The sequence below is a fragment of the Strix aluco genome, chromosome 16 (assembly GCF_031877795.1).
Source record: "Strix aluco isolate bStrAlu1 chromosome 16, bStrAlu1.hap1, whole genome shotgun sequence".
NCBI lineage: Eukaryota > Metazoa > Chordata > Aves > Strigiformes > Strigidae > Strix > Strix aluco.
Window position 1 is genome coordinate 16880611 of NC_133946.1, and position 23521 is coordinate 16904131.

Genomic DNA, 23521 nt, shown 5'->3' on the forward strand with positions numbered 1-23521 from the left:
ACAAGATCAGAAATATGTCTAGATGGCTAGTAAACTGCAGCTTCGTGTTCTTGGCTAGTCGTAACCCAAGTAGCTGCTGTTCGGAAGATCTTACATATTTGCTGCTACCTAGTGGTGTAAAAGGAAAGGTGCAATGCAACTAATTCAGACTGCGCATTTCCTGGTTTTTTGAGATGGAGAAGTGACCTAATCGTTCTTCTTTTTTATAACATTTGACATCAGTTATATACAGGGAATTGTGTATCACAAAAGATTAATAATTGAAGACAGTGTAATAATGAAAAATAATCATGAAAACCAGCTTTACCAAGTATTTTGCAAAACTGGGAAGTTAAAACTATTTCAGAGGGCAAAGTTAAATTTTTAACTCTTTAGATGAAACACTGCATGTGGCACGTGAAGCTACGGGAATGAGATGAATAGAAAAATAGAAATGTATTTCTGATTGTGGCAAGATAGAAGTGTGTTTTAATTATTTGTTTGTCAAGTCAGTGAAACTGTCGCTTGGCCTTCTTCACTCTTTGAACAGAAGGATTACAAATCTGTTGAAAATAAATCTGAATTAAATGTATATATGCTTAGTTGTGTAAATAAACCATGTGTTTCAACTTCATCTACAGAGAAAAAACAGTGTAAATTTAAAATGTTCCTTAAACACAGCTTCAAAAATGGCAAATGTTTTGCACATCTACTTCTGTTTATTAAATACATTAAGAAGTCACAGTTTAATTTCTTAAATGTTTTTGTACTTGTTTCACAGGGAGACCTGAAAAATGTAGTGGTAATAGAAGAAAAAGCGGAAGCAGAAGAGACAAATGTCAAAGGAATTCCAGACTTCTGGTTTACTATCTTTAGGAATGTAGATATGCTAAGTGAATTAGTACAAGTAAGTTTCTCCTCTGAAAAGAATAACTTCTGTCATGTGTTAAATGAATTGCTACTTTTTCCAATTAATAGTGAGTGCTTGTGGAATGTCTGTGAGGGACCAAATCTCTGAGTTTCCAGAATCCCTAATATTATTCGTGAAGGTGCTTGAAAGGCTAATGATGGACAAGCAGAACAGCTGACCCAAACTGCTAAACACTATGTGCATTGTTTGAGAAATGATCTTGTAACGACATTTGTAGGTACTAAAATGCAAGTCTGTGGTGCTTACAGCAGCTGTTTCCCTGCAGTTTTGTTAATTTAGTCCATAAAGGGATTATTTTTGCAAGGATATTATAAGCACACCCATGGATTGGTTGAATTTGTGTTAAACAGCTTATGTAGTTTTGCCCTCAGTTATATTAATTGCTTTTAATGCTGTTAAGGAAGAATTCCCTGAAGTGTATCTTTCTGTGAATCTCACCAGCAATAAATATCCTGAATGAAGTGATTTTATTTTCAGTAATGTTCATACAGCCTAGCATAGTAGCAGCTTTATTTACTGAAGATGAGGCCTAATGATTCGGAATTTGGCGTGTGGTTTTTGCAACTCCGATTAAGAAATTTGGATCCAAATCTGAACTTTGACTGAAATTGTTGAATAATTACAAGGTTTGTTTTTTTAAGAACAGGTTGAACAAGCAAGCTAGGTTCAAATTTTGTTCTTCTAAATACTGCCTGCTGAATAGGAATTTTTTTTTTTTTTCCTTAGGAATATGATGAACCAATCTTGAAACACCTGCAGGATATTAAAGTTAAGTTTTCTGAACCCGGACAGCCTATGGTGAGTTTTCTGTGACTGTTTCTCATGAAGAATGTATTAATGAAGTGAACAGCACTTCAGAAATTTCATTCCACTCTCTTCAGCTGGAATGTGTGTGGGGTTTCTTTCTGGGCTAATACCTTCATGTTTTGCCTTTTTAAAGATTTGTCTTCAGCTTTCCTGACCCCTTGTTCTTTCATCCTTAGCCTGGACACATCTGACATCATTGTAGTTCCTAGATTAAAATTCTGACTTGTTTTTGTCTAGTTACCACCTTTTTTTCCCCCTCTCAAATTCCAAATTAGCTACTCTTACTAATAAAGTTACATGGCTGCTTTTAGTTTGAAAAGGAATTGTGGAAAAAATTCTGGGTGCTACTTACTATATTGAATATGTCATCAAAAGAAGAGATGTGACTTAGTAATGTTAATCAAAAGCAATGATGATGGATACTTGGCCTATTGAAAAAGATATAAAAATATATTAGATGGTCTTCTAAAAGTGTACTTAATGAGTAATTTTTAAAGTACAACTTTGCCTTTTATTTGGAAATTAAGTTCAGTGTACAAAAAGAGATACTGTGTCTGAAGTTGTTCTGTTGCTTATTTAATTCGTGCAGACTACACTTACTCCTTGAACTCCTTTTGAGGGAGAGGCAGGGAGAAGGATGGGATTTGAGCCTACACATCCTTTCTTTAAACGTTGTCCTTGTGGCATTTTCCTTATGTTTGGTGGGGTTTTGTCTTATGGAGTTGTAGTCTTCTGACAAAGTCTAAAATAAATGCAAGATTCACCTAAGAAAGATGGAAGGACTTTCTTAAAATACCTTTTAAAGGTTAAGGTTAATAACAGCTGAGACAAAGTTGGTTTGTTTTTTTTTTTTTTTAGTCCTCATTGTCTTTCTCATGTTAGTATCAAGACACTTGAGCTGATAATAGGCAGTACAGACAGAGAAAAATTGGGAATTAGGTTCCTAAAGGAGAGGTTATGAATTTTATGAAGAAAATGAATTGTTTAAATATAAAGTATTCTAAGAAGTTGGTGGGTTTTACCTTGAATCATATCTATTTGGTGGCATTTAGATGGTTTGGGAATAGTTGTTTTTGCATACAGCATTTCTGTGTTCTCGTTCAGCTTTGTTTTACAGTACCTTAAGTTGAAGAACTGCTCTTAAAACATCAGTGCATTTATCTTGTCTCGCACTGTTCGTAACCTCTTGACAGCATATTTCTGTGAATAGGTTCCATTCCAGTGCTACATGAAATCCAATAATGGAAGGCTGACAAATTCCATGTCCCTTCTGTATTTGGAGACAAAAGAATGCATTCCTGACTACTTGAGTGAAACCTGTTACCCAGTTGTGTGTGACTGGCTTGTCTGAAATTCTCTGGCCATTGAAAATCGGTGCAGCAGTGGTAGCTTTGTACTGTGAAAAGTTTGTATAACCAGTGTGTAATAAATACACTAATTCTGCTGGGGATTCAGTTTTGCTGCTAAAATACGTGATAGTTAGGAATTTCCTGATTTACCGTTGACCTAGAGTGATCAACTGTAGTTAGTCATTTTCCAAAAGTAGATTACCTGGCTACAGTAATGGTGCTTCAAAGTTCTGTTGGCTGTAGCATGTGTGTATATATATATACACTTTTATCTGCATGAAGCATAAGCAATTCCCTTACTATTTGCTTTTATTTATTTATAATTATATGAATAAACTTGCATAAGTTTGTATAAGTGTAATTTCTACTTAGATGTCTATTGGGACATCAGGATCCTTAGCTAGCATATTCAGACTTGGATGTTGTATCTGGGTATAACTTAAGTAGCTTAAAGTAAGGAAGTTCCCTTTTTTGAACTTCATGAGAACATCCCATACTACAGAGAAAATCTAGAAATACATGCTACAAAGGTAAGCTGATGTCAAAAGCAAAGATGTCCAAATAAAGACTACTGGAAAGGTTATTACACTACTTCAAATAGGATGTGAAACTTGAAGCTGCTTCTTATTGTCTCCTCATTAGCAGGTATAGAATGAAATGCTGAAACGCAGTCTTTGCAGATATTTTTGGCTTGCTAGTCCTTGGGATCCTGCATGCTAAGTAGTGCCACTGGTTACCTATTTATAACCCCAGTGATGGTGTATTTGGGTACGAGTGTTAGTCACTGGTAGTGGATAAGAGTTGCGGCTGGAGTGATGCACTTCACTTGTAAGAGAGAAGCAGCAACATGTTTATTGATATGAAACAGCAATATGACAAAGTTTGATAGTAAATGCGACAGTGGTTTAACGAGATTCAACAGCAAGGTACGCTTGATTTACTGCATAGAGGACAGGGTCAGATAAAGCTGTCAGGGAGACCCTCCCTTGGAGTCATGAGGTTCAGAAAGGACCCCCTTGCATTCTAAACCCCTTCGCAGAGGGGAGTCTAGGTGTGGCTGGATCCAGACTTAGGCCCAGGCTGGGTCAGCAGTTTAGATATAAAGGATTATATGTGCACAATCAATCCTTTATATAATTTAGTTAGGATTGCAAAGTTTAGCATGCTATTAATCACTTACTGAGAATCTGTTGCGAACCTCGAGGAGTAACCTTGAAAGGTGTCCCTGCTCAAGGGGAGATCTTGGTGTGCTGCCTGCTGCCATCCAGGAGAGCTCAGTGGGCCCTGGGCTGCCCACTATTTCTGGAGTAAGATAATTGTCTTATAGTCATATTTACATACTGACTACAGATGTTCGTTTCTTCCAAATTTGGCTGGAGTAGGACACTGACCAGTACTGTGGTTAGGTGGACACATTGTTCAAATTAGCCCTTGGCTGCTGTGTTGTTACCTGTCTCTCCCGAATCCACACGTCCATTACGATCACCACTGGTGGTTATCAAGGTTGTGGGAAATACGGGCCAGGTTGGGGAGCAGGGGGAGCACACCGCCACAATAAGCGAAGTTTGTAACTCTTCACCTGAGCATGTTTGCCAGAGAGAGATTTGCCTAAGCTGAAGACACCCTCCAAACCACACAAGCTGTCTCAAATTGCTTTAAAATGCAGTAATTACCTGATTATAATTTGTATGTTAATACTAGCCAAGGTTGTTCTAGCTTCCTGCACGGTCAGAATTAGTTGACATTCTTAATTTCCTGTTTCTGCTGTAGTTTGAAAGATATGTTTGCCATCAAATTTTTTTTTTTCTTGTATTCAGAATTTGATTAACGGTAATTCTGCTGATGCACTATTTCAAAGATAAAAATTAGTGGTAACATAAAATTATAATGTAATTTTCTTCCAGTCTTTCTCATTAGAGTTCCACTTTGGGCCCAATGACTACTTTTCTAATTCAGTCCTGACAAAAACCTACAAGATGAAGTCGGAGCCAGACAAGACGGATCCCTTTTCGTTTGAAGGACCTGAAATAGTTGATTGTGAGGGGTAAGGAAAACTTGAAATTCAAAAAACCTTCTGAAGTACTAGTCCATATTTTCCAGATGCTGTCTTCTCTTACTGTGATACTGATGAATGAAGGTAAAATAAAGCTTTTGCTGACTTGAAAACTGGGAGTGTTTGTAGGGATGCTGATGATCTTAGCTTCAGCATGCAGAAGTAACAGATACATAGATACAGATACATTTTTGACATAGTGTGCATTTTAAATCTTCCACATCTCAAACTTATTTCCAGATAACTGGGTAAATTCATATTAGTCACTTATTATTATTTCATAGACACCCATTCTCAGTCTGATATGTAGCCTTAGACTGTCTTGGACTCTTGCTCAACTCCTCAGCAATTTTTATTCCAGCAGTACTTCTGAATCTAACAGGAATTGGTTGTATGTATGAACTGTTCTTTCAGCCCCTTTTGAGGCTGGAACATACTGGCCACGCAGTTAGGTTCTGACAGTTGTGGCTAATGCAGCAACTTTTTTGTCAAAGTGTGTTCAGAAACTGACTGTAGGATGGTGAATTCTCATCTCTACTCTGGAAGTCTAGTAGGTTGGACACCACATTAGAGTTTTTCTTTGCGTAAAAGAGTGTTCTGTTTAAACTAACCCTTGCTCTTCCCATCAGTGATCTCTGCTCTATAACTGATGTTCATTGTCACACCAGAGCAGAGCTGACACAACTGAAAAATGCTTTTGTACCTTTTTTTTAGCTTTCTTCGTGGTGTTTTTTCTGTTGGTTTGTGGTTGATATTTTTTTTTTTGGTCCCCCACCCTGTTCAAGGATGTGTTTTTTGGTTTTGGCGGGAAGGTTTTTTTGGATTTGGTGGGAAGGGGGGGTGACCTGGTTTCAGCTGGGATAGAGTTAGTTCTCTTCCTAGTAACTGATACAGTGCTGTGTTTTGGATTTAGCATAAGAATAAGGTTGATAACACACAAGTAGCTTATCCTAAGTTAAGGACTTCTCAGTTCCCCATGCTCTGCCAGCACACAGGTGCACAAGATGCTGGGAGGGAGCACGACCAGGACAGCTGACCCCAACTAGCCAAAGGGCTATTCCATACCACAGGATGTCATGCTCAGTATAGAAACTGGGGGGAGTGGGCCGGGATGGGCTGATGGCTGCTCGGTGGTGAGCAACTGCATTGTGCATCACTTGTCTTTTCTTCAGTTTTATTTATCTCTGTTTTTGTTGTATTCCTTTTCATTACTACTACTATTGTTTTATTTTACTTTAGTTACTAAACTGTTCTTATTTCAACTCAAGAGTTTTACTTTTTCCGATTCTCCTTCCCATCCCACTGGGAGTGGGGAGGAGTGAATGAGTGGCTGTGTAGTGCTTAACCGGTGGCTAGGGTTAAACCATGACAGGGATTTGGGTTTTTTTTGTGGAGTGGGGTTGGGGTTTTTTGTGTTTGTTTTGGGGGGAGGGGGTGTTTGGGTTTTTTTGTTTAAAACTAACACTTAAGAGATGCCAAATACTTGCTTTCTTGAAGGCACCCTAGACAACCTCAAAACTTTCTGGCTTTTGAATTGAGTATTCACCTGCAGTGAGGCAAAACATCTACTTGCATTTTTAGTGAAAGTTGTGCCCAAGTAAAAAGCTAGTCCATTTTGAAGAAAACTTTAATTACAGCAAAATGTTTTCTGTTTAAGTCCTGCAGAGGAATCCCTTTCTAAAATTGCTGGTATGTCAAAACTTTGATTTCAGTTCATGTTTCCTGATGAAGGTTAGAGATGCTACACTAAGTAGAGCAGGAAAACTTTTCTGTGACTTTTTATACAAGTTAACTATAAAACAGTTGACTTTGACCATTTATCTATAGGACAAAATATTTTGAGGCACTTAAGGATTACTGTGGCACCGTTATTTCTGTTAGAAGAGAACTAGCTGTGTTTACCACTCATTCTTTGCCATGTGCAGTTTTGGGTCAAACTATAGGTGAATGGAGAGAGAATTTTGAGATAAATGTCGGTTTGCACAGTATCAGAAAGGAACTGCAAAGTAAGCTCTTCCTGGCTTGCTATACTTGACTGCCAAGTCAGCCTGAGCGCTGCTCTTTGGACAGCTGAAGCGTGCCTCTCCCTGGTCACCCTGTGCATTGAGAGGTGTATTGTTTTCTACTGGTCCAGCTATTGGAAGAATATTTCTCAACTATTGAGATTTTTCTGGAATAGCTTAATCATGTCCTTGGTCACAAAACTCCAGTAGTTGGGGCAAAGAGGTATTAAAGTATGAGTGGGGTGGGGGCAGTGATTACTCTGCGAAGACAAGCTTTTTCATTTAGGGCAATACTTGATATGTCCAACATACACATAGTGTCTAGCACTACAATGCATCTACTTGACATCTTGTCAAGCAGTTTCAGTTGCCAGCTTGTGTAAAACTAGCTTTATCTAGAGAATGATAAGCCATCTTTGCCTTGGATGTTTGTTGCTCTCATGCTCAGTTCCTTATTTTCACTGATGTCTTGTGATAAAATGCTGTTTCTTACGTATTGTCTTTAGGTGTACTATTGACTGGAAGAAAGGAAAAAATGTTACAGTTAAAACAATCAAGAAAAAACAGAAACACAAGGGTCGAGGCACAGTTCGGACAATTACTAAACAAGTACCTAATGATTCTTTTTTTAACTTCTTCAGTCCAATAAAGGGTAAGCTTGAACATCCAGGATTTAGGATTCTTAAAATACGTTGTGTTTTACTTACGTGTATTTGTATTTCTGCAGCTTAAACCTACAAACTGTTGATGCTGCTGCATCATATACTTTCCTTGTACTAGAGGAAAATAACAAACTAGCCCATCCAAACAGATCGTTTCGTTCAGATGTTGTTCTGTAGAATTTAGCCATTAGGTGTGCTGTGTAAACAGGATTCATAGTATGGAAAGAGTCCCATGTAGAATCTCCTAAAGAAGTTTACTTGTTTTACCACAGGATGGCTCCATGCATCAGTTTGAGGTTTTTAACATGTGAAAGAAATCTCTTCCAGTGTTGGTCAAGTTTATAGTATATAGGTTTCATTTAAACCTTGGTGTTAGATGACGGAACTTTCTGTGGTTTCTTCTGTGATTAATTAGTGATCCCTCATGTTCCATACATACCTTCCTAATTTTCCTAGTTATCCAATGTTAGATGTGTACTCACATATTTAAAACAACTTAAATGGATTCCAAAAACATCATTTCTCCTTGATACATCTCCCCATCCCCCATTGTTGTTCCCCCCCTACCCCCCACCCCCCACAAAAATAAAAAGGTGGAAGAAGCAGCTTACTTGGTGGACTTTAGAGGTGTACTGAACAAAATGGACATTAGCTCTTGATTCAGTAGTGGGCTATTATGATCTACCTATGCCTTCTAAATACCTGTGTACATGGGGATAAGAAACAAGTGATAAGTTTTTCCAAAGTTTAGAGTTTGTTTGGTACAGAAATGTCCTTTAACTTAAACAGTGTTTTTTGTTACAAGTAGTTGCTGCTTTCAGAAAGGGATAGAGATTTGTTTGCCTCATGATGGTTTGTTGTTTTTTTTTTTTTAAATATGTAAAGGCCATACTCTGGTGGTAGCTGTGTAAGAAAGATAAGGGTATGACATCTGCTGGCAGTTGATACTTGCATTTTCAACTTAAGAACAGGCTCAGCCAAATTAGCACTTTCACAGCAGGATCACAGTACCACGGCACCCGAGTAGACGAGGGAAATCTGGTTTGGGGTTTTTGTTGTTGTTTGGTTTGGGGTGTTTTTAACCAACCAAACAAAAAAACCCCACCCTGTTCCTTACTGGTTATAATACCAGGCCTCTTCTCAACAATGCTTTGCAAATTCATGACAAAATGTTCATTTACTTGGTAGCATCTGTGTTTGGGGAGAGGAGAGAGTTCGTAGTGCTCTAGCCGAATAGTCACTGTAATTGCAGCATTAATATCGAAACAAAATGCGTTGCTCTTTAAGGGGAGGAATGTGATCTGTATGCCTTCTGAACCCATCTTTGTAGAAAGAGTATTTTCTTTGCAAAAATCTTTGGCATCAGAATGGCAGCTTTGATGCTCTTACTACAGCACATAAAATTCTTGCAAGTGCAATTTCTGTGGGTTTAACTTAGGATGAATCAGTATTGTCTTTAAAGGTTTAATAGTTAGCTTCTGAAGACTTTATAACCCCAGTGTTTTCTGGTATGAGAAGGTCTTTATACTGTGTTTTGTTATCTTGAGTATTGAGGTGGGCTAGACTATACAAACTTTTCTTAAATTTACTGTCTTTTCTTTTTGCAGTGTCTGGTGATGGAGAGTCATTGGTAAGTTTACATTTCTGAAATGGCACGATTGCCACATCTTTTTTGCTAAACGTATCTAGTGACTATTCAGATTCTTTTCTTAAGTACTGTGTATTTTTATCTTTATTTTTGCTTTTGCCAAAGCTGAGCTTCATCTTGATGAAATGCAAGATACTGTTGGCTTCTCCAGTTAATGCACTGACACTTTGCTGTTAAGTGTCTTGCTGATCTAATACATCTATAATGATCACTGCTGGGAAGAGGTCATTATTTTCTCTAGTCACTCAGCACTACAGCTGATACCTGATTTATTTTTTTTAAATAAAAATCTGTCTCAAGCGTTCTGAACAATTCTGTAGCATCTGGTGTCAGAACCAGCAAAGTCTACACGAGCCTTTTTCATAAAAGGTGTTTCAGCAGACCAGTAGCTTGTATGTAGAAAGCTTTTAAAATAAATCTCAGTTCTGCAAATCTGAATTTAGACTTGCAGTATTTCTTTTATTGTTACAGAGTATACTGAAAGTACATCTGACCTGAAAGTTGATGTTGATGAGTGTGATGTTTCAAACGTGTAACTTTTAACTACTTCTCTACACTCCTCTGTAGCACATCACATTTTTAGTAGAAAAATAAAACTTGATTTGCTTTACAGGATGAAGATTCAGAGTTTACTTTAGCAGCAGATTTTGAAATCGGACACTTCTTCCGTGAAAGGATAGTCCCTCGTGCTGTGCTTTATTTCACTGGGGAAGCTATAGAGGATGATGATAACGTATGTATTCTGTCAGCATTTTGTTTATTAGTCACCATGTAGATAGAAATATTCTCCTTGTCTGATTAGACTAGTATGTGCTATTAATTACGTGAGAATAACAAAAAATGTGAAGAGATTAGGAATAGGAAAGATTCAACTTGCTGTGAGTTGTTAATCTTTGCTTCTGGAAGGGCTTTAGTTTCAGTTACTTTGTTTAAATATTACCTATTACTGCAGAAGATTTTTATGAAAATATTAGCAGAGCTAATAAAACCTTGGGTTTGTTTTTCAGTTTGAAGAAGGTGAAGAAGGTGAAGAGGAGGTGAGATGCATACTGTATCTTTTATAGATAATTAATTACCTACTGCATTCCAGTTCCAGAAATAGTCCTATATGGAGCAGAAAATAGTTGTTTGTAAATGCTCTTGTGTATGATATGTCTTTCCAAGTTCATCATTCCTGACTTAAAAAAATCTATGGCAGTTTTTTCTCTTCACGCAAGTACTTTCTGCAAGAACATTTATCCAGTTTTTTTCTAGTATTTTGAAAGCTGCTTTCTGACATGAGTCAAAAATTAAGGATGAGGGGGTTTTTTGGGTGCTGCATGAACCTTTAGTCATATTTTTAAATATCTGTTACTACTGCAGTAGTGGAATTCAGCAGTCAGCTTTTAGCTGTCATAAGTTTGAAGACTGGGCCTTGCTAAGCGTAAAGTAAAAAAGGGAGAACATGCAACTGCTCAGGATGAAGGCTTAATTTAGGCTGGAATTTCTCATATTACCAAGACCTCTGGTCCGTTTACAGTAGTGTTGTATAAATACAAACATACTGTGAAAGGCTTTGCACAAAACCACTAAATGATACCACACTTAACTAATATCCCTTACGGATAATTATATTTTTATTTTACTGCGTTTACTGTGGTGTTCTTGCTAATTGGTTCAAGGTACATACCTCACGGTCATTGAGTTCACCATAGTAGAATACATCAGAAGTTATCGAGCTGGTGGTCTGGTGTGAACTGGCAGCCTTCAGCATGCAGTCTCTTTTCTCTCTTTGCAAGTTGCAGTACAGACTCCTGGGCTTAGGCTGTTGAGTGATTAAACGTTTTCTTATTTTTTAAGCTGGATTTTGATAGAAATGTGCATGTATTTTTAATCTGTGTCCAGTGCCAGATACTACTACATGGATGTAGGCATGTGTACAACAAAGTGCGAAAATACTGCAAAATTCTGTGCAGAAGTATATAGCCTGTTCACAGTAATCCAAATAAAGACCCTTTAGAAGGAGGTCAAGACAAAGAACAAAATTAGACATAAATACTTATTACCAGAACTGTAAAGTTCCAAGTAATATGTCAGGTAGAAGTTAAAAAATTGCTGAGAGACTGCAGCAACTTATGTAGGAAGGTTGCCTTAAGCCATGCTGAATTTTTTTAATCTATGTTTTAAATCTTCTTTTAAAGATTTTGCTTTAAGATTTTGAAGATGCTGAATTCTTTTAAGTCAGCCCAAGTAGTTTTAATGTTGACATCTGAAACACTCTGGAATACAGTGGTAATATAATTTGTTATTTTGTTTTTTCTCCATTACAAAAAGTTGCACTTTTAACCCGTTTTAATTTCTGTTAGTTTATCTCTATTTTGTCATAGGAGTTGGAGGGGGAAGAGGAGGGAGAAGAAGAGGAAGATGCAGAGAGTGATCCTAAGGTAGGGATTTTTGTGTGCTTAGTCATAACACAGCCTATAATTGTGAGCAGTGTAACTAAGGTTATACTAGTTTATGAAAGATTAATAAATTATTAAAAACCAGAAACCACACTAGCTTCTGACTGCAATGTTTTCATCTTCTGCAGCACTTAAATTGCTCTTAAAAGGCAAGTTAATGTTTCCATAAATTGAGAAAATGTAGGCTTTGTCTTCCAACCTGCACCAAGAAAAGATAACCTCTGAACTATGTGCCTTTTAAGTCTTAATGGTATCTCTGTATAATCATGATATATTTTTCCTTTAGAAAGGTCATATTCAAATATTCTGTGGCTGGACTTCAACTTAGAATTAGTCTGACAAATCTTAACTAGCTAGTTTATTTGTTTTCTTTTTTTTAAATTGTTCTTTCTGGTTGTCCTGATTGCTGCAGGTTAGACTCTGCATGTACTTACCTAGAAATCAAAAAAAAGTTAGTCCCCAACTTTGAATTTTAAACTTTAAGACCTGGTTTAAATTTCAGCCTTAAGGGTTAGTGCTCGTTCTGATAGGTATTTTTCAGTCCTTCAGTCATGGTAAAGTTAATGCTTACATTTAGTGAGGCTGGGACTCGGTGATGACAGTCTTGCATTCATTTAGTTCTTAAAACATCAGTTTTTTATAAAGGCACAGATGCAAATGTGGAAGGCATGTGAAACTGCTTGATCTCTGGATGAATGTCTTAACAGCAGCTTAACATGTTAGTCTTCTGATGTAGAGTTTTATATGCATCACTATATCACTAATAAATGCTTTTTGTCACCACATCAAGAATTGAGCTTGGTTTTCCTCAATGAGAAATACCGTATACTAAAATTCTGTCTTGTGGAAAGATTGATCAAACAGGATTAGAGTGGCAGAAATGAGTATTCTGACTGCTCTGCAGGATCAAAATGCAGTGGTGTACCTGTAATGAGAAAAAGTTGGACAGCTGAGAAACAAAATGTTAGTTCTGAGTCAAAGTATATTTGTGCTAGGTATCAAATACCCTTCTACAGGGTTTGGTATTCTGTAGAAAAAAAGCTTAAGGTATCTTGGAAGGTTATGGTTGTTGCCTTCTATATTATTTTGTACATTTCACTTTTCATTCATGCTGACAGTTCCTTTCAATTTTTTCCCATTTAGGTGTAATTTAAGTCTGTTTATCATTCATACATTTCTAGGTAAGGTGGAATTCCATTCATACCTAACTTCCAAGAGTCCCATTTGTAGCCATGCAATGTAGTTTGTTTTCTAGGGTTTTCTGTCTCATTTCTTGGTTTTTTTTCTTGTGTGGGGAAAGGAAATGGGGAAATGGTGACTTCAGAGTTTAGGTTTTATTAGTAAAAAATAGAAAGAAATGCGTATAGAGATAAATGCCTTTGAATCATAAAATTAAATTAGATTTTTCAGAATGATCTCTGTCTTCCTGGCACAACTTCTGCTTTGCCTTTGTAGCAGTCAAACTGCATTTTATGTACGCATGAGAAAAGATACTGAGACTTGTCAGAATTTTTTCCGTGTTTCTGATTTGATGTTGCATCTCTTTACTGTTTCTAGTGTACTTGCAAATTATTTCTTAAATATCTCTTGTAAGTCATCAGCTTACTTAGTATGTCTTTTCCAGCATTATTCTTATTTATGCTGCCTGACAGAGGCAGTCACTCTTAAAGGCCTATTTGTTGAGCTCTTGTGATTCTGAATAGGTACTGATCTCCTGCTCATCTGTCTATTTAAAAGAAGGGGGGGAAAAAGTTCCTTCTGTTGTGTGCTGTCATCTTTCACCTTTCATCCCATGCCTCATAAAGAACAGCAGGCTCCATATGTATTTTAGGCTTGTATCATTACTTAAGAGAAGCTGCAATCTTTCTAACTCATTCCCTCTCTGCATAGATAATGCACTTCTTTGCCTTTGTTAAACTCAAAATTGAGCTGTGGTGGGGTTTTTTCGTTCGTTCGTTTTTTCTGATCTGATATACTTTGAGAAGCCATCCACCCTGCCTCAACATATTTGCACTGTTTATTCACCTGCAGTAGTAGAACATCTGTTTGTCACAACAGCTTATGTGTTGTCCTGCTGCAGTCTGTCTGCAGTTACACAGCTGTCTTCCCCTCTTACAATTAAAAATTGTCAGCCACTGGCCTCAGTTTAAATCAACTTGGAATTCTGTTTTTTGTCTTTTAAGACTTAACCCTGGTTTTTTTTATTCCTTCTTCTGTTCGTCCCATTTTCTGGTCCTGTTTTCCCTGTCCTCTGCCACTCTTTACCTTTCAGTGTTATATTCCCTCCCCTCCCCTTATTTCTTAGATTTCTTAGATTTACAATAGTTTTCCTGTACACACAAAAAAAATTGTTCTTTGGTCTGTTTTCCTTTTCAAATCCAATTTCTCCTCTTAGGTCATTTCCATATTACCTCCTCCTTTATTGTTGTACTACATTTGCTACGTAAATGTCAACACTTCCTGCTTTGTTAACTTTTCCTCCTTCTTTCCTCTTACTCCTGTCAGTTTTAAGTACATTTGAGTTGTTCAGTTCAAACCAGATCATTATCATCTCTTACACAAAGCACTACATACAAGTTGCGGCTTTGGAAGACTGAGCAGTCTGATTGGAAGTAGCTTCAGAAGATGCTATAAAACCAGATAATGTAGCTTGTTTTGTCCAGTATATTTTCCTATGTGCTTGTATGCCCTGTTCTGTTAGCTGCCTTTATTTCACGTTACTGACGCAATGCTCGACTTGAAGTGGCAGACAAGGTAGCAGAGAATGCTGTTTTGAGTTATGAACTAAAAAGCTCCTGCGGGGAGAGACTGCACGTGCTTCAAGGTGCTTAGTCTATCTTTTAAGTAACAGTGGCAGAAGGGCCTGTTAGCAGCAAAGTCATTTTCAGAACCTCTGAAGCGTTCTGTGTAGTTGGGGAGGAGGCAGTTCAGACCACTTGCTTAGCTCCAATTAGCTCTGAGTTTAAATCCCATGTATATATTTGATATCCTTGCTTTTTCTCATCTGAGAACATAGATTAGAAAATGAACAAAGATAAGGTTTAGCTTTAGGACTGCTAACTGGACTATTTCATAGTAAGACATTTGAAATACTGAAAGGCTTTCTTCCTTCTCTGCTGGAAAGGACATCAGCTTTAGTGCCTACTGCCTGCATTGATCCCACTGTTGGCAGCAAAGTCTGGGAGTCAGACGAGATCTTGATGGGCTGCCTGTGCCTGTACGGCTACTTTAGTGGATGGGAAGCTTCCCAAAAAGTGATTTGTAGAAGTAAGGCGGTAAAGGTTCAATTGCTCTTTGAATCACCTAGGAATGTATCCTGCCAAATCTGTTTAAACACTGAAGATGAATAGAAATTCAGTGTCTCTTTCAGCAGTAACTTTATGTGAAAAAGATCTGGTTTGAAAGGATTAAATTGCTAAGATAAATGGCATGGGGACTTTGGGCTTATGCCCCCATTCTCTAGGACACCCAGTTGATTGGATGGGTAGATGCAGTGGGTTGTGTGTATGAAAGTCCCAAAAGCAGTATTGCTTTGGACCTCCTTTTCTTCTCCATTTTAGCCCTATGACCCTGCAAATTTTAGGTGAAATTCCCTCCTTAAATTTGATGTGTCCCCTCTATATCCATGAGCAGCTGATACAGTTTAGCTGATGTAATTGCTGATGTCTGAGCAAGTGGTCTGTGTGTCAGCTAATTAGTTCAAGTTTCTTGCATTGTTCTGGGTAATCAAATGCCAGAAAAAAAAAAAAGTTTATGTCCATTGTAGCAAGTGTTGTTTGTTTGTTTGGTGTTTTTTTTAAATTCTGAGAAAGTGATGCAATAAATAAGAGGCAGTGGCAAAAAAGCTTTATATTGATGCTTCTTAGTAAAAGAGGAAAAAATAGCTGGGAGTCTCACTTATTTAGCTTGTATATCTCCATTGGAACAGTGCCTCAAGGCCCAGAGTAGTTTAAACTCTTTGCACAGAATAAGTAAATATTATTAAATACTTTGTAGAGATGTAAAAATAAAAAAATCTGCCAGTTTTCATATGATTTTAAGTCATTGCTCATGACTACTATAGAGAATCTCTTTATGACAAGAAGAAATCTTGTCTCTAGCGCTGGTAGTGAACTTCAGTACGTGTTTGCTGCTAAATTTCTTTTAAAATAAGATGCAATTCCTCCTCACCTTTGCCAGTTAAAGTCTCTCTGGTCTTTATTGCCTGCCCAGTGCACTTCACTGCCTTTCTAAGATATCTTGGGAAGTTAATCTAGGGAAATACAGCATGAATGGAAATCTTGCTAGAATGGGGAGATAAATAGCGCAGGGTCTGTCTTAGGCAAATAAATGGACTGGTAGTGGTTGGCTGACCAAGTATCACCAACAGTAAGGGCACTGCGGGAAGAGCAGGCTCAAGCCTTGCTGAGGGAGTATGGATGTAGTATCTCGATCACACTCGCAGCTTGAGGTCTGGTCCCTGATCTTACAGGAGCCATTAGAGGCCAAAGATATGTTTCAGCATGCATGTGCCTGATGGGGCAGCTGTAACTTGAAGAAAATTGTAGTCATATCTGTGCTGTTGTCACCTTGGGATTAGACTGTGAGATGCTTTATATGAGGCTGATGCTGAAGGCAGTAGAGCTCACGTGCTGGCTTCCTCAACAAGAGCAGCTCTGTACTATTGAAATGGTGGAAGAAAATTGATTATGTTGGAATCTGGATCTGAGATACTGGCTTGTTACTTATGGCCTGCTTAAACATTTTATGTATGGTCAAGGTCAATATGCCTTCAACTGTAAGCTAAAAATTGCATAAACCAGCAGTATTTCTCTCAGAATTCTCTAACAACTGACTTGTATCCAAGATCCCCTTAAACCCTTAAACTGTACTTTTTTTTTGTCTGCAAACAGTAATCAACACTGAAAAGTCCTTAAGAAGGAACTTTGTAATCTCTGTGACTGACTTTCTACAGCATATTTATATGCAATAATATGATTTAAATGTTTACAGAAATAAAGATAAATATAAAGAAAGGATAATGAAGTTTATTAGAAAATACAAGGGTTTTGGTTGATCATTAAAATTTGGCTGAAATGGTTGCAGTGGTCAGCCTAAATGTGTCTGATATGAATACAGCAGGTGAATAGGAAGGAAGGAGCAAGATGGAAAGATTTTTAAGTACTTTATAAATAATGGGTTTCTCACTTGATAATGGCTCTTACCCAGAGTGCATGGGCAAGGGGAAGTGATGCTGTACAGCACAACTCTGTGGCCACGTTCAAAATACAAAGCAGTTATAAGAAAAATAGATACTTTTGGAAAGCTTTTTGATAAAAATGTTGCTGTTTTTTGCCACCCTCTAAATGAAAAGGAATAGCATACAATGTATTACCAGTGGCAGTCAGATTTTCTTTTTTTTTTTTTTTGAGAATGTTAATTTTGTGTTCTGTATAAATGTATTCCTCTCTTCAAGAGAGAATTCATGCTGTATTTAGTCCCAGATCAGTGAAAATGAATTCACACCAGTGTTATTTGGAACCCCAGGCAGATGAGAGAGTACAAAGTTGAAGTTAGCCAGATGTGCTGGGGGAGGAAAACCGCAGAGAGATACTCTGAAAGTTCTTATGTGTATCTGTGCAGAAGAGGCAGCATTTGGCTTTAATTCAGACTTCCAGTGGGAGTGATAGTGACCACTGTAACCCTAAATCAGTTTAGGTGGGGAAGAGAAAAATAGTCTGGGTTTAGTGCAGATTATAAAGGGCAAAATTTATGATAAGGAATCCTAGTTGCACCTGTTCTTCCTTACTACAGGCAACATGCTTAAGTGGTCTTAGGTCTTGGTTACTGAATCTATAATGAAACACCTAAAGTTCTTCTTTAAGATACTTACTAAGAAACATTGTATTTTGCAGTCAGTGACATAGAAGGTGTCATGTTTTATACCTGTATTTTTCTTTAATAAAATTCAGCAGATTTCTGACTGCTATTTGTTTATAATTAAGAATGATAAAGGGAGAAGCAAACAGGAAATACACTGGGTGAATTCTCCTGTTTAAGAATCCTGTTTTACAACAAAAAAGCAAGAAGTACAGTGTAAAACCTGAAGTTCTTAGCTGTTTGAGTACTTGTTCTCCTTCCCAAATACACTTCCTTTTGCCAAAGGGGAAGTTGTTTTACTACCTAATGAAGTTGTTTCTACTTTTACATATTCAGAGTAACATGTGGACTTCTTGCCTGGTGTTAAACTGTTGAATAGTTACCTGCTGGTGATGCAGAACCTACAAAAAATCAACACATTAATTACATTTTTATCACCTTAGCAGAAAGGGCAAGGCTTCTAAGGAAGAACTCAAACGTGCTGCAGAATAAGCAGCCTACCTTCCCTGCCTTCCTCCCTCCTTAGTTAGTGAGGAGGTGGCAGTTTATTGTTAAACTGTTTAATAGGAACTGAAAGTCAGATTGAGGGGGAGTAGCATGGTTTGCAATTTTTTTTTTTTTTTTTTTTTTGAGCCTTGGCCTACTGGATGGAGTGTAAAGAACACAAATGTAGACTAAAAATATGGGGTACCAAGCAGTTGGGGGCAGGGGGAGACCCAAGAAATACGGTGACTGCTGTTCAGACTGTATTATCTAGCTGGAGTTTACATGTAGCTTTTTTGTGCGTGCTAACGAAATCTCTAGCTGATTCAGAACTGCATAGCCAATTTCTTTTATTTGTTGAAGTATTTTCTCGTATGCCATTTTGATTTTTAACTGTTTGGTTTTTTTTTTTCCCTTTATACAGAAAGATTCCAGCCAACCTGCTGAGTGCAAACAACAGTAATAAGGAAATACCACTTGGAAGTGATATTTGAACAACTTGTAACAAATACTTGGATACCTGGCCTGCAGTTCAGGATATTCCATCGCTGCAGCACAATCTTATTAACAATGCTTAAAATTAATTTGTTTTGAAATGCATGATTTTCACTAACTTTTCTTTATTGCTTAACATGTACAGTGGCAACTTCAATGCATTTGGGAAATATGAGGTTTAAATAAAGCACACTCTACAGCCGTTGGTACACTGTAGCTATGTCAGTAGGCCTTTAGAGCCTTTTGCCCTATGCATAGGGGAATAGTCCAGACTACCAAGTGAGGATTATCCATTTTCTTGTTAAACATTGAAAATTGTGGAATAGCAATGTGCTAAGAAGCTAAAGTAAATGGATTACATGTATGGTAGCTGAAACAGATAGAGCAATATGACTTTTTTGCTAGTTCCTTCCCCCCTTTTTTAATGTTTCTTGCAACCTACAAATTGAACTAGTGCTTGAGCAGCTTTAAATGTCATATTTATTATCTCAGTAAAACCAATTGAATTGAAGTAATTTTACTTCATTGAAAGGAGTGTCATATTTGAGACTTAGTTGTTCATCTTACTATTTATTTATTCATGTTTGTAAGTACTTTGACAGAACTAGTGCTTTTTAATAGTTTTTAATATACTTGAAAATCTTCTTCCTCTTTTGCATACACTATGGGTACTTGTAAAACAAATCATTTGAATTGGTCTCAATGTAGTAGTCTAGACGGAAGAAAAGAACTTGCATCAAAATGACAACTCTTCTGGATGAAGATCAAAATGCAAAGGCCAAACTGTTGCTGTTGATGGAAGTGGGTTGCAGCCAAAGAACCAGAAAATTTCCAGTAGTCTTATTGCTTAGTGTCCAGCATGGAAGGACCTTTCACTATGAACACGGAAACTTATCAAAATTCGGTTCAATAAATTTGAAGTTTTGGTGTCTTACTTGCAACACTGAAATTATTCCATTCCACAATTTGTTTTATTTAAAGCGCTGAAGTCTTCAGAACTACCTTTTGTTGTTGTGTGGCACTTCAGGTACACGTTTCTAGTTTCAGCATCCATTGCCAACCTCTGGCAGCAGTTGAATAGCAGCTGTATCAACACTGTGACCAGGCATGTAGAGTGCTCCAGCCTTACCTTACACATTTGTAACTTAATACGGTGTTTTCAATTTGTACAGAATAGATAGAATATTCTATTAAAGTTGTGAAACATGATTGTTGGTGCCTGTCTGGTCCATAATGTTTCCTAGGTTAAACGAACGTCCCTTTGGCTTTCGGTAGTGAAGGGTGAGGTGTTTAATGAGGGCCATGCCAGCTGTTGGGCCTTGCACAGCTCTTGTCTCAATGTCCTGCGAGTTTCCTTTGTTGTCAAAAGCCAAAGAAAGGAAACCCTTGTAAATATTGCATTACGGGGTTCTTTGATGTAAACCAGAACAAACCTCAATTTGCAAGTAAATAGTCTGGAATGTTTTGTAGGATTTGGGTTTTTTAGGAGGCAGTGTCATTATTAAAGATTCCACATCTATGCAGTTTGGTCGTGGACTAAATGAGGTGCTGGGAGGCATAATATGGTTTATGACATGTTAAGATATCCCCACATCGCTACCTTGTAGTCAGGAAACGTGTAGAGATAGTGCTCAGGTGACATACTGTAGTGTTAAGGCAGGAATGGGGATAGGTTCTGGACTTTTAGTTTAAAAGAAAAAAAATAGTTTTTGTAACCAGTTGTTAGACTGTAGTGTAGTACAGCAGGCCCAGGGAACAGTGTAAGGGCACGTCAGACAAGGGGAGGAATAATGACTGGAGTTTGCATGTGTGCAAACTGGCTCATAAGGGTGCCAGACACATCGAATAGAGATATTTGACCAGCCTTTTTTCCTTCTCTATCAAAAGAAATTGAATGGTAGTTCCCTCATCCTAAAGAAGTACTTTCTACTACATGGTTAAACAGGAGCGCTGCTGCCTGGAGATAAACATCTGCAAATTAGCACACCGAAGTAATTTATGTGCATGAAATCCCGAAAGGCTAACTTTAATTTTGAGAAAACGGGAAATTCCAGAACACGTAGAGCAAATGTGCCAGTATTCAGGGAGCGCAAATGAGATGGGTGGGTGGCAAAGTTGCCTGGCGAGATGTTCGTCCTCAGGAAGGCGATGGGAAAGCTGAGCTGGGATTTGTTAAAGCAGAGTTAATGCCAGTCGACACAGAAAACAGATCTTGTCAAAACCCAGCTGTGCTCTTGCCATTACAGATCTAGCTGGTGGCAAAGATGAGCATTTCATAGACTTAACGTTTTCAGATGGATATTTATAGACTTTCTACAGGAAAAGTAACTAACAGCTACTTGAACGCCTCAGCTCATTTCTTTAGCAGAAAAGAGTATGGGTTGGTTGTCAGAATGTCACAGCTGGACAAACCCAGGCTGGATGATAAAATACAGGGAGCGTGGGTGTGCAAAAAAGGAGATGAGTGATTAACTGTTGGAAAAGAAAATTTTTCGTCAATATTGGTGTTTTCTGAAGACTGTGCCTTAAGACAAGTTAGGGGCTCTATGGAAAACTAGGGCAGGAAGTTTTAAAAATGGTGAGGTGATACCAAATAAAGTGAGTCTACATGCATATATGCCTGATTACCATCACAGCAACCTGATAAAAGAAACTGAAGTTTAGTCTGTGGGAACACGCTCTTTTGATGCAGTCTTCATGTTGGTAGCTTCTCGTTTGAGGAAAAAAAAAAAAGCTCCATTTCTGGGTCTGAAAGTTGAAGCAGCTGGAAGCGCTCCAAGCGAGATTAATCTGGCGTGTCGCCTGCTCAGGCTGCAGCATGATTAATAGCTTCTCAGCACCTCGGATGTCTAGGAAGAAAGCCTTGGAGGTACAACCCTGCTGCCCTATCTGATACAGAAACAAATGGCAAGTATTCTGCTTCTAGCTGAAAATCAGGGACGGGCTGTGGTTTCTCGGGAGTCTTTTGCACAGCGTTAGGATACCTTCCTGGGAGCTTGGTATTCGACATAACTGAGAGCTTTCGGTCCAATTTCAGTATGTTCAGTTATCTGGGGTTTGCTATCTGGTTAGGATGTGTGGTAGCTGGAAAAATTAAAATGGTCTCTGTGTGTTTCCACTCTCCTTATTAAACAGGCTTTTCCTGTTTTAAAATAAAGGAGACTTGTAATAAATTCATCCTCAGTTAAATGTTGCCTTGACGGCAGTTCCTCAAGCAAATAAGGTCTTGCCGAGGAAGCCAGCTCAGCACGGCGCAGTCTGAGGAGGCCCACGCTGGAGAGGAGCGCGTAAGAAGAGGTCAGACGAGTTATGGCACGAGGAAATCGCTCACTCCTTGCGAGCTCGGCGATTCAGGAGGTGAGTTTAAGACGTGAGACATGCCCTGGCTGCCTGACGTTACACTGAGGTAGCACATAACCTTATGAACTTGCGCTTGAAATCTGCACCTTGTTCTGGAGCATCTTAGCTTGAACCCTTTTGGAAACAATTACAGCTCAGCCAGAAAATGGAAGAAACATCCCTTTTAGTTGAGCCTATAAGTAGTGGATTATGCAGCTAGGTGGGAGACTTGCTTCTCCTGCTGCTGGAGCATGTGTTACGTGCCCCAAAGCCTTGCCATCGCTAAACTTCACCTGTTCCAGTGGCTTTTTGTGTCTGCTTGTGGCTTTTGGAAAAACATGAAGTTTACTTTGGGCTCCTGCAAATCATCTCTTGATAGCCTGTAGTAAATGGCAATGTATTAAAAAAAAAAAAATATGCTGCATTCATGCTTTATCCTCTGCCTCTTCCCACAGATAAATATCTGTATTATTTCCCAAATAAAGTCTGGGAGGCATTGATTTTGTGTCAATATAGTATCTGTTCAGGACTCCTCTCCAGAAGCTGAAGTCCTCACATTTTTTACCTTTGTTGCCCATATTTTTCACTATAATCAGTGTGCAAACTGCTCTGTAGCTGTGACCTGTGCATGGAAGAACCTTCATCCTCCCTTTCCCAAACAATTTATAGTCATCACACTAATAGCAGGCAGAACTATTTTTTTCCCATGTGCTCACATTGCTGTCCTAAATATCTCCAGCCTCTTGCGGGCCAGGGTCAGGAAGCCCAATAAACGCTATAAGTCACTCCAGTTTGACAAGCATCCAAAAAAAAAGAGAAAAAATTAAAGAATCCAAGCCTGTGTGCTGTTAACGAAGCATCATGTGAATGAAGGCTGAGCTGTTTGCCAAGTGCCAGCTTTTGTTTCTAGACCGGCTTTCCTCTCTGCTTGTTCACCTCACCATTACACAAGCAAAAACGCACGCTCCACCCAGCAGCACGCTCACCTCTTGCACAAGCCACCTTAACCTCCGGTTTTTACCGTGGGAATCCGGACACCTCCTGGGGATGCCAAACCACGTTAATACAACCCAGCAAGCGTGTGCGCCAAATGCCAGTGCTGCTCTGCGCAGCCTCCTGGCTTGTACAAACCTTCAGGGTAACAGTCCCGTGCTGAAAAAAAAAAAAGCCCTCCTAGCACATTCTGCTTTCCCAAAGGAGATGTCGTCAGCGATGCAGTGGCCTCTCTCTGACTCGCCCCTGCCTTCCTGCTTGCCCCCAGCATCTGCAAGTTAAACATAACCCAGCTTAAGAAAAGGGCTGAAGAGAAGACAAATGGTAGGGAAAGGAATTCACTCATGCAACATGACCCAAAGGGGAAACAGAATAAGATATATAAAATAATAATTTGTCCCTGCTTGGAGCAGAAACCAAACAGCATAGGATGATCTTGGAAAAGAAGGACCATTGGTCTATCACCGATGCAAATCTTT

At 38.4% G+C, this 23521-nt stretch overlaps 1 protein-coding gene and 1 non-coding gene across 6 annotated transcripts in view; both read left to right on the plus strand.

The window, feature by feature from the left end:
* Positions 1–19919, plus strand: part of NAP1L4 (nucleosome assembly protein 1 like 4) — a 28994-nt gene extending 9075 nt beyond the window's left edge. For 2 of the 5 annotated variants that reach the window (XM_074842647.1, XM_074842648.1), the window contains 9 exons: positions 761–886; positions 1637–1708; positions 4971–5110; positions 7629–7774; positions 9392–9414; positions 10046–10165; positions 10440–10469; positions 11799–11855; positions 18640–19919. In XM_074842647.1, coding sequence (XP_074698748.1) covers positions 761–886; positions 1637–1708; positions 4971–5110; positions 7629–7774; positions 9392–9414; positions 10046–10165; positions 10440–10469; positions 11799–11855; positions 18640–18678 — 753 coding nt within the window. In that variant the 3' untranslated portion in view covers positions 18679–19919. Of the gene's footprint in view, positions 1–760; positions 887–1636; positions 1709–4970; positions 5111–7628; positions 7775–9391; positions 9415–10045; positions 10166–10439; positions 10470–11777; positions 11856–13016; positions 13055–18639 lie in introns of all 5 variants that reach the window. The other 3 variants (XR_012625472.1, XM_074842649.1, XR_012625473.1) reach the window with 3 other exon arrangements.
* Positions 2885–3005, plus strand: LOC141931057 (small nucleolar RNA SNORA54). The gene has a single exon (XR_012625481.1). It is a non-coding gene; the product is annotated as a small nucleolar RNA SNORA54 (small nucleolar RNA).
* Positions 19920–23521: the final 3602 nt, after the last annotated feature.